General features: G+C 47.2%; 1 protein-coding gene across 2 annotated transcripts in view; it reads left to right on the plus strand.

The window, feature by feature from the left end:
• Positions 1-8,602: 8,602 nt before the first annotated feature.
• The window catches only part of LOC137095321 (protein tweety homolog 3-like), a 178,693-nt gene continuing 167,710 nt past the window's right edge, over positions 8,603-19,585 (plus strand). The window contains exon 1 of one of the 2 annotated variants that reach the window (XM_067461817.1): positions 8,603-9,115. In XM_067461817.1, coding sequence (XP_067317918.1) covers positions 8,975-9,115 — 141 coding nt within the window. In that variant the 5' untranslated portion in view covers positions 8,603-8,974. The remainder of the gene's footprint in view (positions 9,116-19,585) is intronic. The other variant, XM_067461818.1, reaches the window with a different exon arrangement.

Raw genomic sequence — 19,585 nt, forward strand, 5'->3', positions numbered from 1 at the left:
CATCTCCGTGGGCCCAAATGTTGTCCCCTGACCTTAATTCCAGTCATGTCTGACTGGGGGATGGTGCTCATCCCCATTTCTAAGCAGAAGAGCCAGTGTTGTCCCTAGTCACCTCCAAGGTCATATGGCCAGCATGACTGCATGGAGTGCCGTTACCTTCCCACCGGAGCGGTATCTATTGATCTACTCACATTTGCCTGTTTTCAAACTGCTAGGTTTATATTTATTATAAACTGCTAAGTTTATATTTGTTTAAATTGTTCTTCATTTTAATTATTGTATTATTTAAAGTGTTTTTTGCATTACAAATAAGATATGTGCAGCATGCATAGGAATTCATTCATATATTTTTTTCAAATTATAATTCGGCCCTCCAACAGTTTGAGGGACTGTGACCCGGTCCTCTGTTCAAAATGTTTGAGGACCCCTGCTCTAGAACATGGCCATATAGCCCGAAAAAACTCACAAGAACCTAATAAAGATGATGATGATGATGATGATTATTATTAACTTTTGCATGCTCAGATCTTCAGTACAATTGCATGTGGCATAACAGCAGAGAAATATTGTAGAATCAGGCTGAGCTTTGAAAAGAAATAACTTTTTTCCACTATTGGCCAAAGCAGTTAGGATTTAGTGGGACGTTTCCTCTGGATCCAGAGATCCATATGGCCATCATCATGGCTATCAGCTATGGAATGCCTCCTTTTTAGGAAGAGAGTTCCCACTTTGAAATCAGTGAAGTTATTTACTTTCGGCATGTCTTGCAGGAGTAAATCCCATACATTTAGGAGAGGTTTAGCATACCCTCTGAAATGCCTAATCCTATGGTCAACAGATTGCTAGCAATTTGGGGATTGCAGGAATGGGCGGAATGGCTGGTATCAAGCTCAAGGGCCTCTGATTTACGTCGAGCCCTAATATGTTGGGCTGTTAACCAATTAAAACCCTTTTAGTTAATTATCCATGCTGATGTAAGTGATTATTAGTTACTGCACCCTTTGAAAGGAAAGCTGCCTCCTCTTCGACCTGGGAAAGTTGGGAAATTATCACTGTTTACTTTGGAAACACAGAAGAGCAACACACAATTGAATTTGTGCAGGTACAGCTGTACCAGGAGCTCCAATTTTGTTTGCTTTGCATTGAATGTTTGTTGTAGTCCTGAGTTTCAGGGGCTCTGGAGATAGGTGGCTTCTTTTGGCTGCAATCATAGGGCAAGCCACCTGTCAATTATAGTTAGGTTCCCTGGTCCCGCCCCCCTTTTTGGGGTTTTGGAGGGAATAGGAGCCAGTTTGGGTTCAGTCCACACAGAGAAGCTTTCCATGCAGGACATAATGCCAAGAGCTCCTGTAGAAAGCTTTGTCTTCTACAGCTTGGCCAGGGTTATACAGCCCTACAGCTTGGCCGAGGATCATACAGCCTTACAGCTCCTTTGCTGAGGGACTTCAGTCAGCCATCACTGAAACCTGAACTCCTTTTTCCCTGGAAGTCTACAAAGCTCTGCTTGGTAAGGGTCACTCGAGGAAGCCAGAAGCAGTTGGTACCGGGTGCAGGGGCTCCATGCCAACAGAGGCAAAGACAGACTGCCCAGATTAGAAGTTAAGGATTTCCCCATTAGTTACAGTCATGAAGATAGTGCCTGTTCCCAGTGGACAAGATTGAAAGAGCCAATAGACTGTTAAGAAAGCCTTAAAGTACCTGTTTGTTTTCATTAATAAAGAACTCTGTTGAACCTTTAAGCAATCTAAAGACTCTGTTTAAGGAAATCCAAAGGCCTTTAATCTGAGGCAGCCCCGGCGTCCCGTTGGGCACACAGAATTTATTTCCTGTCTGCAGCCTTTTGTACAGGCCCAGCATGCGACAGCACAGAATTGAATAGCCATTTTTAAGGCTTTCCAAAATCATATTATTTTGCCCAAAGGTTGAGCTGAAGATTGCTGCAGTCACTGAAGACATCCAGCAGCAAGGGTCCATATTGTAAAAATTTTGGGGCAAAAGATGGGACATGTTTGGCGTGTGAGTATCCAGACATCTAGCCTGTGCTTTGCAGGTGAATATATTTTTATTTAGAGTTTCAGAAGTGAATTGAGAATACTTTTATTTATTTATTTAAAACATTTATATTCCGCCCTTCTCACCCCGAAGGGGACTCAGGGCGGAGCACAGCATATATACGGCAAACATTTAATGCCAGGACAAGAATTCATATACGCATACATAAAACATTAAAAAACATTTATCTCAATATTAAAATACACCATTTAAAACCATCTTGGTCATCTGCATCTAATCTAACTGGCCTGGTCATCTTTCCTATTGCTGCTTTATTGCCCTGTCCCGAAAGCTTGGTCTCACTGGGATTGTGGCGCAGCTGGCTGAGTGCCAGCTGCATTAAGATCATTCTGACCAAAAGGTCATGAGTTCGAAGCCAGCCCGGGTTGGAGTGAGTTTCCAACCAATTGTGTGTAGCCTGTTGTTGACCTTTGCAATCCGAAAGACAGTTGCATCTGTCAAGTAAGAAAATTAGGTACCACCTTAAAGTGTGGGGAGGCTAAATTAACTGATTTATGAGGCCATAAAGAAGACTCCAGCAAAGCATTCCAGTGGGGAAGCATGCGGGGAATGTGGAAGTGCTTCATCAGCGTCACAGATGGACGATGAAAGTGACAGCTCCCCTGGCGGCCAGACAAAGTTAAATAGCCTCTGTGTATGTCTGTATATATTTGTATGTCAAAAATTGGCATTGAATGTTTGCCATATTTGTGTACACTGTAATCTGCCCTGAGTCCCCTGCGGGGTGAGAAGGGCGGAATATAAAAGCTGTAAATAAATAAATAAATAAAATTTACCATCCTTCTGTTCTCACCAGGAAGGGAGTTCCATAGCCGGGGGGCAATCACTGAGGAGGCCCTGTCTCTTGTCCCCACCAATCGTGCCTGTGACGATAGTGGGATGGAGAGCAGAGCCTCCCAGGAGAATCTTAATCTCTGCAAAGGTTCATAGGGGGAGATGAGTTCAGACAGGTAAATTGGGCCAGGGCCGTTTAGAACGTTATATGCCAAAGCCAGCACTTTGAATTGTGCCCGGTAGCAAACTGGCAGCCAGTGGAGCTGGTGTAACATTGGAGTTGTATGCTCCCTGTATGGCCACATCATGAGAAGAAAGTAAAGCTTAGAGAAGAAAATTATGCTGGTGAAAATGGAAGGAAAAAGGAAGAGGGGCCGAACAAGAGCAAGATGGATGGATGGGATCCTTGAAGTTACTGGATTGACCTTGAAGGAGCTGGGGGTGGTGACGACCGACAGGGAGCTCTGGCGTGTGCTGGTCCATGAGGTCACGAAGAGTCAGAAATGACTGAATGAATGAACAAAAATTAAGCTGCCCCAGTTATTAACCTGACAGCCTCTCGTTGGACTATTTGAAGTTTCTGAACAGTCTTCAAAGGCAACCCCACATAGAGTATATTGCAGTAGTCTATCCTGGATGTAACAAGAGCATGGAGCATGACTTCCCAAGGTACAGGCGCAGTTTTAATTGTGCGAAAGCTCCCCTGGCCACCGCTGTAACCTGGGATTCCAGGCTCAGTGATGAGTCCAGGAAGACCCCCAAGCTGCAAACCTGTGCCTTCAAGGGGAGTGTAACCCCATCCAGCACAGGTTGTGACCCTATACCCTGTTCGGCCTTGCAACTGACCAGTGGGATCTCTGTCTTGTCTAGATTCAACTTCAATTTGCTCACCACAAACAGATTTAAAAACTTGACATTACACTAAATTTCCTTTGACCAGAATCTGGCCACATCGAGTACCTCTGGCGTCACTTTAAGAAAGTCCTCCATTGCGTATGTGGCAGAGCTCAGGCTGCATTGTAATAGGTGGTCTGTGGTTTGCTCTTCTCTACACTCACATGTTGTGGTCTCAACTTTGTGGCCTCATTTCTTAAGGTTGTCTCTGCATCTTGTGGTGCTAGAGCACCTTCCAAGTCACCCAGTCTTTCGTGTGCCCAGGAGGGAGTTTTTCATCTGACATCAGTTACTGATTGAGGTTGTGGGTTTTACCTGCCACTTTTGGACTCTTGCTTGCTGAGGCGTTCCTGTGAGTATCTCTGTAGACATTAGGGAGCTATTTCTTGATTTAAGACATTGGTATGCTGGCTAATATCTGAACAGAGGATGGGCCAGAGATGTCACTGCTTTGGTCCTTTCATTATTGGCTGCTACTTCCCAACGGATATCAGGTGGTGCAATACCAGCTTATTTCTCCAGTGGTGTTGGGCATAGACATCCTGTGTTAAAGCAGCATGCCTCATTAAGAGCCATATCCACTGTTCAACATGGTGAGATGTATTCCACACTGGCTATGCATATTCAGCATCAGAGTAGCAAAACGCAAGGGCAGATGTCTTCACTGTGTCTGGTTGTGATTCCCAGGATGTGCCAGTCAGGTTTCATATTTATTTATTTATTGTGTCAGGAGCAGACCAAACAGTTGTATTGCATTTTTAAACAAACAAACAAACAAACAAACCACAAAGTTTGCAAACTTGGTAGTTGATTAAATGTCCTTTGACCAGTATCTGGCCACTTGGAGTGCTTCTGGTGTTGCTGCAAGAAGGTCCTCCATTGTGCATGTGGCAGGGCTCTGGTTGCATTGCAGCAGGTGGTCAGTGGTGTGCTCTTCTCCACACTTGCATGTCGTGGATTCCACTTTGTAGCCCCATTTCTTCAGGTTGGCTCTGCATCTCGTGGTGTTCAGCGCCTTCCAAGTCACCCAGTCTTCTGTGTGCCCAGCGGGGAGTCTCTCATTTGGTGCCAGCCATGGATTGAGGTGCTGAGTTTGAGCCTGCCATTGTTGGACTCTCGATGCTGGGGTGTTCCAGTTAGTGTCTCTGTAGATCTTAGAAAACTATTTCTAGATTTAAGTCGTTGGCGTGCTGGCTGATACCCAAACAGGGGATGAGCTGGAGATGTCTCGGCCTTGGTCCTTTCACTATTGGCTGCTACTTCCTGGCGGATGTCAGGTGGTGCAATACCGGCTAAACAGTGTAATTTCTCCAGTGGTGTAGGGCACAGACACCCCGTGATAATGCGGCATGTCTCATTAAGCTTTCATATGATAATACAAAATAGATGTGATATTATGATAATACGTGAATAGATGCATTGATCTCCAGTTGGAGGTCAGCTGTGACCATCAGTGCTGTAGAATTTAAGAAACATGAATGGAGTGCAAAAGAGAGAAACATGCCAAGAGGAAGGGACCGTCTTCCACCTGGAAACCAATGCCCTCATTGTGGCAGAGCATGCGAGTCAAGAACAGGGCTCCACAGTCACCTACGGACTCGCCGCCAGAACACTGATCTTGGAAGACTATCCTACTTGGACAACGAGGGATCACCTAAGTAAGTAAGATGCATTGAAGGAAGCCATGGTTCTCAGTAGCAATGACCTTAGCAGGGATGTATTGTCGAAGGCTTTCATGGCCGGGATCACTGGGTTGTTGTAGGTTTTTCCGGGCTATATGGCCATGTTCTGGAGGCAATTTTTCTTCTGACGTTTCGCCTGCATCTATGGCAAGCATCCTCAGAGGTAGTGAGGTCTGTTGGAAGTAGGAAAAAGGGGTTTTCCTACTTAGCAGGGATGTTAATAACAGTGTGTCTTGGAGTTTCTCATAAGTTGATACAATATACAAGCAGTTATTGCCACATAAGCAACTTACACCCTATTGACACTATCTACATGAGGAAGAACTTAATGACTGTGAGAGCCGTTCAGCAGTGGAACTCTCTGCTCCGGAGTGTGGTGGAGGCTCCTTCTTTGGAAGCTTTTAAACAGGGGCTGGATGGCCATCTGTCAGGGGTGATTTGAATGCAATATTCCTGCTTCTTGGCAGAATGGGGTTGGACTGGATGGCCCAGGAGGTCTCTTCCAACTCTTTGATTCTATGATTCTATGACACAATGTGAAGCATATGTGGCAAAACAATAATAATAACACTATGTAACAAAATTTGAAAAAAAATCTGTTCCTGGTTTGAAAGTGTTATTTCCTGTTTAATTGTGTGATACTTACTTTGACAGTAGTTGTTATAATCCAGAAACGTTGTATTTGTGGCTGCCACAAACAATGTTGAATTGGTTGAGACTCGATGAGATATTCATTGAAAAACGATCACAAAATGTGCTGCGGGATGTCCCGTCAAAACAAAGTTTTTGCAGTTTAATAAACCATTTCCATGTTTTGATGATAGAACCAATTAAGGAATGACATTGATAACCCAGGGACAAAAATCGTGTTACGTCGTGCAATAATAATGTTATTTCTTCTCGAGGCAGCTTACAACATAGTTAAAAACACCCTTCCTTCCTCCTCCTTTCTTTCCTCCTTTACTCCTCCCTGCCTTCCATCCTTCCTTCCTTCTTTCCCCTCTTTCTAATTTCTTTCCTTTCATCCTTCTTTCCTTTCTTCTTCCCTTCTTCATTTTCTCCCTCCTTTATTCCTCCCTTCCCCCTCCTTCCTTTTTTCTTCCTTACCTTCCTTCCTTCTCTTTTCTTTCCTCTTTTATTCCTCCCTTCCTACAATCCTGCCCTTCTTTCTCTGTTCCTTCCTTCCATCCTTCTTTCCTTTCTTCCGCCTTCCTCCCCGCCCTTATTTCCTCCCCCTCCTCCCTTTCATCTTTCTTTCATTTCCTCCCTCCCTCTCATCCTTCCTCCCTTCTCCTTTCCTTCCAGCTTTCCTTACATCCTTCCTTCCTTTGCCCTTTCCTTCCTTCCATCATTCTTTTCTTCTTCCTCCCTTCCTTGCTCCCTCCCTCCCATCCTTCCTTCTCTTCCCTTCTTCTTCCTCTCTTTCCTCCTTCTTTCCATCTTTTCTTTGTCCTCCCTCCCTCTCACCCTTCCTCCCCTTCCTTCCTTCCCTCCCTCTCCTTCCCTTCCATCCATCCTCCCTCCTTCCCTTCCCCTCTTTTTGTATTCCTCCCTCCCATCTTTCTCCCTTCCATCTCTTTCTTCTTCCTCCTTTCCTTCCATATTTTCTTCGTCCTCCCTCCCTCTCATCCTTTCCCCCCTTCCTTTCTTTGTCCTCTCCTTAATTCCATCCTTTGGCCTCCCTCCCAGCCTTCCTCCCCTTCCTTCCTTCTCCTTTCCTTCCTTCCATCCTCCCTTCCTTCTTCCCTCCCTCCCTTTCCTCCTTCTTTACATCTTTTCTTCGTCCTCCCTCTCATCCTTCCTCCCCTTCCTTCCCTCTCCTTTCCTTCCATCCTCCTTCCCTCTCTCCTTCCCTTCTCTTCCTTTATTCTTCCTCTCTTTCCTCCTCCTTTCCTTCCTTCCTTCCATCTTTTCTTCGTCCTCCCTCTCATCCTTCCTCCCCTTCCTTCCTTCCTTCCCTCCCTCCTCTTCCTTTATTCTTCCTCTCTTTCCTCCTCCTTTCCTTCCTTCCTTCCATCTTTTCTTCGTCCTCCCTCTCTCCCTCTCATCTTTCCTCTTCTTCCTCTCCTTCCTTCCCTCTCTTTTCCTTCCATCATTCCTGCCTCTCTTCCTTTCCTTTCTTCGTCCTCTTTTTTCCTCCTCCTTTCCTTCCTTCCATCTTTTCTTCGTCCTCCCTCTCATCCTTCCTCCCCTTCCTTCCTCCTCTTCCTTCCCTCTCCTTTCCTTCCATCCTCCCTCCCTCCCTCCTTCCCTTCTCTTCCTTTATTCTTCCTCTCTTTCCTCCTCCTTTCCTTCCTTCCTTCCTTCCATCTTTTCTTTGTCCTCCCTCTCATCCTCCCTCCCTCCCTCCCTTCTCTTTTCCTTCCATCATTCCTCCCTCTCTCCCTTTCCTTTCTTCGTCCTCTTTTTCCTCCTCCTTTCCTTCCTTTCATCTTTTCTTCATCCTCCCTTTCATCCTTCCTCCGTTCTCTTCCTTTCTTCTTCCCCTCCCTTCCTCCCTTCCCTGCTCCTTCCCTTCTCTTCCTTTATTTTTCCTCTCTTTCCTCCTCCTTTCCTTCCTTCCTTCCTTCTCTTTTCCTTCCACCATTCCTCCCTCTCTTCCTTTCCTTTCTTCGTCCTCTTTTTTCCTCCTCCTTTCCTTCCTTCCATCTTTTCTTCATCTTCCCTCTCATCCTTCCTCCCCTTTCTCCCTCCCCTTCCTTCCCTCTCCTTTCCTTCCATCCTCCTTCCCTCCCTCCTTCCCTTCTCTTCCTTTATTCTTCCTCTTTTTCCTCCTCCTTTCCTTCCTTCCTTACTTCCATCTTTTCTTCGTCCTCCCTCTCTCCCTCTCATCCTTCCTTCTTCCCTCTCTTTCCTCCTTCCTTCCATCCTCCCTCCCTATCTTCTCTTCCTTTCTTCTTCCCCCTCCTTTCCCCGCTCCTTCCCTTCTCTTCCTTTATTCTTCCTCTCTTTCCTCCTCCCTCCCTTCTCTTTTCCTTCCATCATTCCTCCCTCTCTTCCTTTCCTTTCTTCGTCCTCTTTTTCCTCCTCCTTTCCTTCCTTCCATCCTCCCTTCTCTTCCTCTCTTTCCTCCTTCTTTCAATCCATCCTTCCTTCCCTCTCCTTCCCTTCCCTCCCTCCCTTCTCTTCCTTTCTTCTTCCTCCCTCCCTCCTTTCTTTCCCTCCCTCCTTTTCTCTCTCTCATTCGGGCGGCGCCAACAGGGAGCGCGGGGGCGGCGCCAGCGTCCGAGGCGGAGGCTCACGGCGAACAAAGGCAGGCAAGGGAGGAAGGAGGGAAGAAGGGAAGGAGGGAGGGAGAGAAAGAGAGAGAGAGAGAGAGAGAGCCGGGCCCGGGGCCGAAGCGGCCGAAGCGGCGGAAGCGGGAGGGAGCCATGCAGGGCCGGGGGCTTGGGGGGCCTCCGCGGGAGAGGAGCCGGAGCAGCACCCTTCCTTCCTCTTCCTTCTCCTCTTCTTCCTCCTTCTCTTCGGGTGGCGGGGGTTCAACGTTGCTGTCTTGAGCGCCCGCCTTTGCTTCCTTCCTTCCTCCTTCCTTCCTCCGTCTCTGGCTGAGGATGGCGGGGGCCTCGGCGGCCGGGGGCCTGAGCTACTCCCCGCCTTGGTGGGTCTCCCTCCTCCACCGCCTGCCCCACTTCGACCTCCGATGGGAGCCCACTGGGGACGAGTTCCGACCCGAAGACGCCGAGTACCAGCAGGTAAGAAGAGCCCTGTTCGGAGCCACCCCCATTCCAGAGCAAGCAAAGGCCAACTTGGGCCCTCCAGGGGTTTGGGACTTCAACTCCCACCATTCCTAACAGCCTACCGGCTGTTAGGAATGGTGGGAGTTGAAGTCCCAAACCCCTGGAGGGCCCAAGTTGGCCTTTGCTTGCAAGACAGGTTGAGAAGATCCTCCAGCCTTGGCTTTGGCCTCCAGAAATTCCACCCATTCCATGCTTCCCATTCATCCCTATCTCAGGCCCCTTCCACACAGAGGAATCAAACCCAATATGTTCCGCTTTGAGCTGGGATATATATGGCACTTGGGGGATGAGATAACCCAGTTCAAAGCAGATCTTGTGGGATTTTCTGCCTTGATATTCTGTCTGGAAGGGCCCAAAGAGGCATCTCCAAGGGGTTGCAGTCTTTGTTTTGGTCTCCAGCAAAGGCACCACGATTGGGTTGTCATTCCAGAAGGACTTTTTGGTCTCCAGCAAAGGAACCTCCATTGGGTTGTCTCCAGAAAAGATATCACCATAGGGTTGGCCTCCAGGAAGGCCCTTTTGGTCTCCTGCAAAGGCACCACCATTGGATTGTTCTCCAGCAAAGGTACCTCCATTGGGTTGGAATCCAGGAAGGCCTTTTTGGTCTCCAGCAAAGGCACCACCATTGGATTGTTCTCCAGCAAAGGTACCTCCATAGGGTTGGCCTCCAGGGAGGCCCTTTTGTTCTCCAGTAAAGGCACCACCATTGGATTGTCTCCAGCAAATGTACCACCATTAGGTTGTCCTCCAGGAAGGTCTTTTTGGTCTCTGGCAAAGGCACCTCCATTGGGTTGGCCTCAAGGAAGGCCTTGTGTCTGTGTACATGCCTCAGGTTGTGTCAACTTAGTGGCGACCCCATACGTTTCTTAGGATAGATGACCTGGCGTTCCTTGACATCATTCCATCCATGGACTAATCAGGACAGGACACTGCTTAACTTTCAGGACGGCCTTTGGTCTCCGGCAAAGGCACCACCATTGGGTTGTCCTCCAGGAAGGTCTTTTTGGCATCTGGCAAAGGCAACTCCTTTGGGTTGGCCTCCAAGAAGGCCTTTTTCAGTCTTCAGCAAAGGCATCACCATTGGGTTGGCCTCCAGGAAGGCCTTTTTGGTCTCCGGCAAAGGCACCTCCATGGGGTTGGCCTCCAGGAAGGCCTTGTGTTTGTGTACATGCCTCAAGTCATGTCAACTTAGCGGTGACTCCATACCTTTCTTAGGCTAGATGACCTGGCGTTCTTTGACATCCTTCCATCCATGGACTAATCAAGACAGGACACTGCTTAGCTTTCAGGAAGGCCTTTTCAGTCTTCAGCAAAGGCACTGCCATTGGGTTGTCCTCTAGGAAGGCCTTGCGTTTGTGTACAGGCCTTATGTCAGCTTAGCAGTGACCCAAACGTTTTTTAGGCTAGATGACCTGGCATTCCTTGACATCCTTCCATCCATGGACTAATCAGGACAGGACACTGCTTAACTTTCAGGGAGGCCTTTGGTCTCCAGCAAAGGCACCACCATTGGGTTGGCCACCATGAAGGCCTTGTGTTTGTGTACATGCCTGGAGTCATGTCAACTTAGCAGTGACACCATACATTTCTTAGGCTAGACGACCTGGCGTTCCTTGACAGCCTTCCATCCATAGACTAATCAGGACAGGACACTGCTTAGTTTTCAGGGAGGCCTTTTTGGTCTCCAGCAAAGGCACATCCATCAGATTGTCATCAAGGAAAGCCTTTTTGGTCTTCAGCCAAGGCACCTCCATTGGGTTGGCCACCATGAAGGCCTTGTGTTTGTGTACATGCCTTGAGTCATGTCAACTTAGCGGCGACCCCATACGTTTCTTAGGCCAGATGACCTGGAGTTCCTTGACAGCCTTCCATCCACAGACTAATCAGGACAGGACACTGCTTAGTTTTCAGGGAGGCCTTTTTGGTCCCCAGCAAAGGCACATCCATTGGATTGTCATCGAGGGAGGCCTTTTTGACCTCCATCAAAAGCAGCACCATTGGGTTGTCCTCCAGGAACTGCTTTTTGATCTCCAGCAAAGGAACCTCCATTGAGTTGTCCTCCAGGAAGGCCTTTGTGGTGTCCGGCAAAGGCACCTCCATTGGGTTGGCCTCCAAAAGAGCTTTCTTGGTCTTCGCCAAAGGCACCACTATTGGGTTAGCATCCAGGAAAGCCTTTTTCGTTTCCACAAAGATACCACCACTGGGTTGGGCTCCAGGGAGGCTTTCTTGGTCTCCAGCAAAGGCACAACCATTTGGGTTGTCATCCAGGAAGGCCTTTTTGGTTTCTAGAAAGGTACCACCACTGGGTTGGCCTCCAGAAAGGCTTTCTTGGTCTCCAACAAAGGCACCACCATTGGGTTAGCATCCAGGAAGGCCGTTTTGGTCTTGGGCAAAGGCACCTTCATAGGCTTGGCCTCCAGAAGGCTTTCTTGGTCTCCAGCAAAGGCACCACCATTGGGTTAGCATCCAGGAAGGCCTTTTTGGTTTCCACAAAAGTACCACCACTAGGTTGTCCTCCAGGAAGGCCTTTTTGGTCTCTGACAAAGGCACCTCTCTTGGGTTGTCCTCCAGGAAGGCCTTGTGTTTGCGTACATTCCTCGAGTCATGTCAACTTAGCGATGACCCCATACTTTTCTTAGGCAGGCGACCTGGTGTTCCTTGACAACCTTCCATCCACGTACTAATCAGGAGAGGACACTGCTTAGCTTTCAGGATCTGACAGGGTATGATTTCAACCCCATCAAGGCATAACATTCCCTGGTACATTAAAAGGGCAAATATAGAATTCAGTGCCCTTTTTGGCTACTGTTGAGATGCTGCAGGACCTTTTGATGAATTCAGGATTCCACGTAAGATAAATATATTTTACAGTGTACATTTTGGTGTACTTTTCGGTCCTCATGTGAGTGCAAATGCATCAGGGACTCTCCTTGTTTTGATCCAGGGCCCTTCCGCACTGCCCTTATGTCCCAGGATCTGAAAGAGCTTTCTTGGTCTCCGGCAAAGGCACCACCATTGGGTTGGCCTCCAGAAAGGCTTTCTTGGTCTCCGGCAAAGGCACCACCATTGGGTTGACCTCCAGAAAGGCTTTCTGGGGCTCCGGCAAAGGCACCACCATTGGGTTGACCTCCAGAAAGGCTTTCTTGGTCTCCAGCAAAGGCACCACCATTGGGTTGACCTCCAGAAAGGGTTTCTTGGTCTCCGGCAAAGGCACCACTATTGGGTTGGCCTCCAGAAAGGCTTTCTTGGTCTCCAGCAAAGGCACCACCATTGGGTTAGCATCCAGGAAGGCCTTTTTGGTTTCCAGAAAGGTACCACCATTGGGTAAGCCTCCAGGAAAGCCTTTTTGGTCTCCAGCAAAGGCACCTCTCTTGGGTTGGCCTCCAGGAAGGCCTTGTGTTTGTGTACATTCCTCGAGTCATGTCAACTTAGTGGTGACCCCATACTGTTATCTGTTAGGGAGCCTCCAGTGGTGCAGCAGGTTAAACTGCTGAGCTGCTGAACTTGCTGACCGAAAGGTTGGCGGTTCAAATCGGGGGAACGGGGTGAGCTCTGACTGTTAGCCCCAGCTTCTGCCAACCTAGCAGTTCGAAAACATGCAAATGTGAATAGATCAATAAGTACAGTTTCTGCAGGAAGATAATGGCACTCCATTCCACATGACCTTGGAGGTGTCTACGGACAACACCGGCTCTTTGGCTTAGAAATGGAGATGAACACTACCCCACAGAGTCGGACACGACTAGACTTAATGTCAAAGGGAAGCCTTTGTTTTTACCTATCTGGCCCTTCCACACAGTCATATAATCCAGAATATCAAGGCAGATGATTCACCATATCTGCTTTGAACTGGGTTATCTGAGTCCACACTGCCATATAATCCAGTTCAGTGTGGATTGCATCTTTGATTCATTCTGCCTCTTAATTTTATTAGAGCTGCTCTTCACCCCATTGTTGGAATTCGCTTGTTTATCCTTATGCAACCTCACACTCTGATCCCATACTTGCCGTCAGAATCTCCATTCCTAAAAGTCATCCAGGCAGAGAGGTTTTCAGTATTGTGTGTGTGTTGACTTATGGTGACCTCATAGGTTTTATAATGTTCTCTGGCGTTTTTTGCCTTTTCCTTCCTCTGAAACAGAGCCTCAAAGCACCTTGTATTCATTGATTGTCTCCCATCCAAGTACTAAATAAGACCAACCCTGCTTAACTCCCAATATTAGGCCCACTCCAATGCATTCGGTATATTAAGGTATTTTAATATTATCTTTCTGTTCCCTTTTGTCAACAACTTGCATTTAAATCCAAGGACCTCCCAATGGTGCAATGGGTTGAACCCTTGTGCCGGCAGGACTGCTGACCGAAAGGTCGGCGATTCAGATCCGGGGAGTGGGGTGAGCTCCCATCTGTCAGCTCCAGCTTCCCATGCAGGGACATGAGAGAAATCACCCACAGGATGGTAAAACATCCAAGCATCCCCTGGGCAACGTCTTTGCAGGACTGCTGACTGAAAGGTTGGCGATTCAGATCCAGGGAGTGAGGTGAGCTCCCACCTGTCAGCTCCAGCTTCCCATGCAGGGACATGAGAGAAACCATCCACAGGATGATAGAACATCGAAGCATCCCCTGGGCAACGTCCTTGCAGGACTGCTGACTGAAACGTTGGCGATTCAGATCCGGGGAGTAGGGTGAGCTCCCATCTGTCAGCTCCAGCTTCCCATGCAGGGACATGAGAGAAACCACCCACCGGATGGTAAAACATCCAAGCATCCCCTGGGCAACATCTTTGCAGGACGGCTGACCAAAAGGTCGGCGATTCAGATCCGGGGAATGGGGTGAGCTCCCATCTGTCAGCTCCAGCTTCCCATGCAGGGACATGAGAGAAACCATCCACAGGATGATAAAACATCCAAGCGTGCCCTGTGCAATATCCTTGCAGATGGCCAGTTCTCTCACAACAGAAGCGACTCCCAATATTAGGCCCACTCCAATGCCTTAGGTATATTAAGGCATTTTAATATTAACTCTTTGTAGTTATCTTTCTGTTTCCCTCTGTCAACAACGTGCACTTAAATCCAAGGACCTCCCAATGGTGCAATGAGTTGAACCCTTGTGTCGGCAGGACTGCTGACTGACAGGTTGGTGGTTCGAATCTGGGGAGCTGGGTGAGCTCCCTCCTGTCAGCTCCAGCTTCTCATGTGGGAACATGAGAGAAACCATCCACAGGATGGTTAAACATCTAAGCATCACCTGGGTAACGTCCTTGCAGATGGCCAATTCTCTCATGGTGCAATGAGTTGAACCCTTGTGTCGGCAGGACTGCTGAGTGAAAGGTTGGCGGTTCAAATCCGGGGAGCTGGGTGAGCTCCCACCTGTCAGCTCCAGCTTCTCATGTGGGAACATGAGATAAACCACCCACAGGATGGTAAAACATCCAAGCATCACCTGGGTAATGTCCTTGTAGATGGCCAATTCTCTCATGGTGCAATGAGTTGAACCCTTGTGTCGGCAGGAGTGCTGACTGAAAGGTCGGTGGTTCGAATCCGGGGAGCTGGGTGAGTTCCCACCTATCAGCTCCAGCTTCTCATGTGGGAACATGATGGAAACCACCCACAGGATGGTTAAACATCTAGTCCTTTCAGACGGCCAATTCTCTCACACCAGAAGCGACTTGCAGTTTCTCAAGTCGCTCCTGACATGGAAAAAAAATTAAATCCAGATTCCCCCCATTTGGTGATCAACATTGCTTCTATCCGTATTTCATTCCTGGCCTCCACGATTTCTCTTATTCCTGAATTACATGAGGAAAGGAGGAATTGCTGGAATCTACATTAGCTATTGGGGCAATAAGGAATGGGAGAAAAGCTCTCTTTCCAATATGCAAACTTGTTCTTCAAAGCCTTTTAGCATTTCGCCTTTGGTTTCCCCCCTCTCGATCAATCTCCCTGCCTTCTTGTAACATTCCCCCGTTGTTGTGTTTACGTTTTTCTCGATTTCCTTCCCATTTTGTCATCCCTTCTCAATAAACAACAACCAGGCACTGTTGTGCTCCAGGTTTGCATCCTTGAATCGTCTTTGCAGACAAATAGAAACCAAAACATTGGGAAGAGGAACCTAAGCTCAGTTTCCTTCCTTGACCTACTTGGGGTTTATTTGTGAATAGAGCGGCCTGACTGCAATCTCAACGAGTGCCGTATTAATATGCCTTGACGGTGTGCTTTTCGCCGAATGTGAAACGAGGAGGTTTTGATGTATTGTCGAAGAAGGTTTTGACTTGGCTAAGGATGGATTGGAACACTGATGTGGCATGGGGAGATGTGCAATAGCCATTCGGATGTGGAAAGATGGGTGCTTTTGCTTTCGGATGTGTACATCTATATCAGTGTTTCTCAACCTGGGGGTCAGGACCCCTGTGGGGGTCACGAGGGGGTGTCAGAGGGGTCGCCAAAGACCATCAGAAAACAGTATTTTCTGTTGATCACCGGGGTTCTGTGTGGAAAGTTTGGTCCAATTCTATCATTGGTGGGGTTCAGAATGCTATTTCATTGTGGGTGAACTATAAATCCCAACAACTACAACTCCCAAATGTCAAGGTCTATTTCTCCCAAACTCCACCAGTGTTCACATTTGGGCATATTGAGTATTTGTGCCAAGTTTGATCCAGATCCATCATTGCTTGAGTCCATAGTATGGATATAGGTGAACTACAACTCCAAAAACTCAAGGTCAATGTTCACCAGACCTTCCCAATATTTTCTCTTGGTCATGGGAATTCTGTGTGCCATGTTTGATTCAATTCTATCATTGATGGAGTTCAGAAGGCTCTTTGATTTAAGGTGAACTATAAATCTCAGCAACTCCAGCATTGCCAAATGACAAAATCAATCACCCCCAACCCCACCAGTATTCAAATTTTGGGCGTATCGGGTATTTCTGCCAAATTTGGTCCAGTGACTGAAAATACATCCTGCATATCAGATATTTACATTACAATTCATAACAGTAGCAAACTTACAGTTACGAAGTAGCAATGAAAATAATGTTATAGTTGGGGGTCACCACCACATGAGGACCTGTACTAAGGGGTCGTGGCATTAGGAAGGTTGAGAACCACTGAACTAGGATCTATTTTACTTCCTTGCAAAAGATTTGAGGCTGCAAAGTGTGCTGCTTCCATGTATTGTCGAAGGCTTTCATGGCCGGGTTGTTGTGAGTTTTCCAGGCTGTCTGGCCATGTTCCAGAAGCATTCTCTCCTGATGTTTTGCCCACATCTGTGGCAGGCATATTAAGAGGTTGTGAAGTCTGTTAGAAACTAGGCAAGTGGGATTTACGTATCTGTGGTGGGAGAAAGAACTCTTGTCTGTTGGAGGCAAGTGTGAATGTTGCATTTAGCAATGAATTGGATATGTGTTGTCGAAGGCTTTCATGGCCGGAATCACCGGGTTGTTGTGAGTTGTGCATGGCCATCTTCCAGAAGTATTCCCTCCTGATGTTTTGACTGCATCTATGGCAAGCATCCTCAAAGGTTGTGAGGTCTGTTGGAAACTAGGAAAATGGGGTTTATGTATCTGTGCCGCTTCTCTTCGTAGGAATGCCTCCCCGTATTGAGAAACGGGGGAGAAGACGCAAAGACGGCTACTTTCCCAGTTACGTCACCTTCGTCAACGGATGTGTGTGCGGAGTGTAGGAGAGAGCCCTCCTCATTATGCCTGCCTCCCCCTCGGAGATAGAAGTGTTAGGAATTATGCAGCATCCATTTTCCCTCCATCTTTCTATCCCTAGTAGGCTTCTGACTTGAATTCCTTCGGCCTCCTTTCAGGTTCGGTGTGAGTCTGTGTTGCATTGCATTGCTTTCCTCTTCGCCATTCCTCCCCCCCCCCCCCCCATTACTATCTGAATTTTGGGACGGAATACCGTCTCTTCTTTATTATTATGCCATGTAGACATTTTATTCCCTCCCCTGTGCATATTTCCCCTCCAGATTCCACCATAGCTGCATCTCAGATCCTATATTTTTTGCTTCCAGGGCTTTCCTAAAGTCAGGCCAAGCGAACCTCTAACATATCCAGTCATCCTGTCATTACTTAGTCTTGGCCTGTTGTTGTTATCGTTTTAGATCATGCATGTGCAAACTTTGGCCCTCCCTCCAGGTGTTTTGGACTTCAACTCCCACAATTCCTAACAGCCTCAGGCCTCTTCTTTTTCCCCCTCAGCCGCTAGCGGCTGAGGGGGAAAAAGAAGAGGCCTGAGGCTGTTAGGAATTGTGGGAGTTGAAGTCCAAAACATCTGGAGTGCCAAAGTTTGCACATGCATGATCTAAAGAATTGTTTCTTGACTTGAGGGTTGGGACCCCTGGTGGGGTCACAAGGGGGTTTCAGATGGGTCACCAAACACCATCAGAAAACATATATTTCTGATGGGCTTAGGAACCCTTTGGCAAAAAAGGCTTAAGATCTCTCCATCTCTCCTTCTCTTCTGTTTTGGAAATAGATGGCGAATCCTCCCACCAAAAGCCATCCTCTGCTGTTATTGGCTGGCCTCTCAGTCTCAATCAACCTCTCAGCCAAGGGCTGTTTCTGGGACTCCAAGCAGGGAGGGGACAGCAGGCGTGCTTGGTGCACAACAGCATGGTGCACATGTGCGGAGCGAGGGAGAGCGTGTGAGGCTGGAGGGAGGTTCAGGCCAGCGAGTATCTTCAAGGCATGGGGGTCCTGTGTGGGCCCAATTCTATCATTGGTGGGGTTCAGAATGCTCTTTGACTGTAGGTGAACTATAAATTCCAGCAATGACAACTCTCAAATAATAATAATAATAATAATAATAATCATCATCATCATTATTTCTACCCTGTCGACATCTCCCCGATGGGAACTCGGAGAGGCTTACATGAGGCCAAGCCTGGACAACATATTACAGCAATAAAATCAAAACATATACAACAAACAACAACAAGGTCTATTTTCCCTTGTTGTTGTCAAGGTCTATTTTCCCCAAATTCCACCCATGTTCACATTTGGGTATATTGGGTATTTGTGCCAAGTTTGGTCCAGATCCATCATTGTTTGAGTCCACAGTGCTCTCTGGATGTAGGTGAACTACAACTCCAAAATTCCAGGTCAATGCCAACCAAACCCTTCCAGTATTTTCTGTTGGTCATGGGAGTTCTGTGTGCCAAGTTTGATCCAATTCCATCATTGGTGTGGTTCAGAATGCTCTTTGATTGTAGGTGAACTATAAATCCCAGCAACGACAACTCCCAAATGTCAAGGTCTATTTTCCCCAGACTCCACCAAAATATTGAGTATTCATGTCAAGTTTGATCCAGATCCATCATTGTTTGAGTCCACAGTGCTCTCTGGATGTAGGTGAACTATAACTCCAAAAACTCAAGGTCAGTGCTCACCAAACCCTTCCAGTATTTTCTGTTGGTCTTGGGAGTTCTGTGTGCCAAGTATGGTTCAATTCCATCATTGGTGGGGTTCAGAATGTAGGTCAGCTATAAATCCCAGCAACGACAACTCTCAAATGTCAAGGTCTATTTTCCCCAAACTTCACCAGTGTTCACATTTGGGCATATTGAGGATTGATGCCAAGTTTGGACTATGCAATTAATGAAGATTCTCTATACACTTTTCCCCATTGATTATTTGACGTTTTGGAAAAGCATACTAGCGTTTCTCAATCTGGTGGTTGGGATCTTGTGGGGGTCATGAGGGGGTGTCAGAGGGGTCACCAAAAACCATCAACAAACACAGTATTTTCTGTTGGTCATGAGGGTTCTGTGTGGAAAGTTTGGCCCAATTCTATCATTGGTGGAGTTCAAAATGCTCTTTGATTGTAAGTGAACTATAAATCCCAACCACTACAACTCCCAAATGTCAAGTCTATTTTCCTCGAAGCTTTACCAGTGTTCACATTTGGGCATTCTGAGTATTCATGCCAAATTTGGTCCAGATCCCTCATTGTTTGAGTTCACAGTGTTCTCTGAATGTAGGTGAACTACAACTCCAAAACTCAACGTGAATGCCCACCAAACCCTTCCAGCATTTTCTATTGATCATAGGAGTTCTGTGTGCCAAATTGGTTCGGTTCCATTATTGGTGGAGTTTGGAATGCTCTTTGATTGTAGGTGAACTAGAAATCTCAGCAACTACAACTCTTAAATGTCAATATCTATTTTCCTCAAACTGCACCCATGTTCACATTTGGGCATATTGAGTGGTCGTGACAAGTCTGATCCAGATCCATCATTGTTTGAGTCCACAGTGCTCTCTGGATGTAGGTGAACTACAACCCCAAAATTCCAGGTCAATGCTAACCAAACGCTTCCAGTATTTTCTGTTGGTCTTGGGAGTTCTGTGTGCCAAGTTTGGTTCAATTCCATCGGTGGGGTTCAGAATGCACTTTGATTGTAGGTGAACTAT

The sequence above is a fragment of the Anolis sagrei genome, chromosome Y (genome assembly GCF_037176765.1).
Source record: "Anolis sagrei isolate rAnoSag1 chromosome Y, rAnoSag1.mat, whole genome shotgun sequence".
Lineage (NCBI taxonomy): Eukaryota > Metazoa > Chordata > Lepidosauria > Squamata > Dactyloidae > Anolis > Anolis sagrei.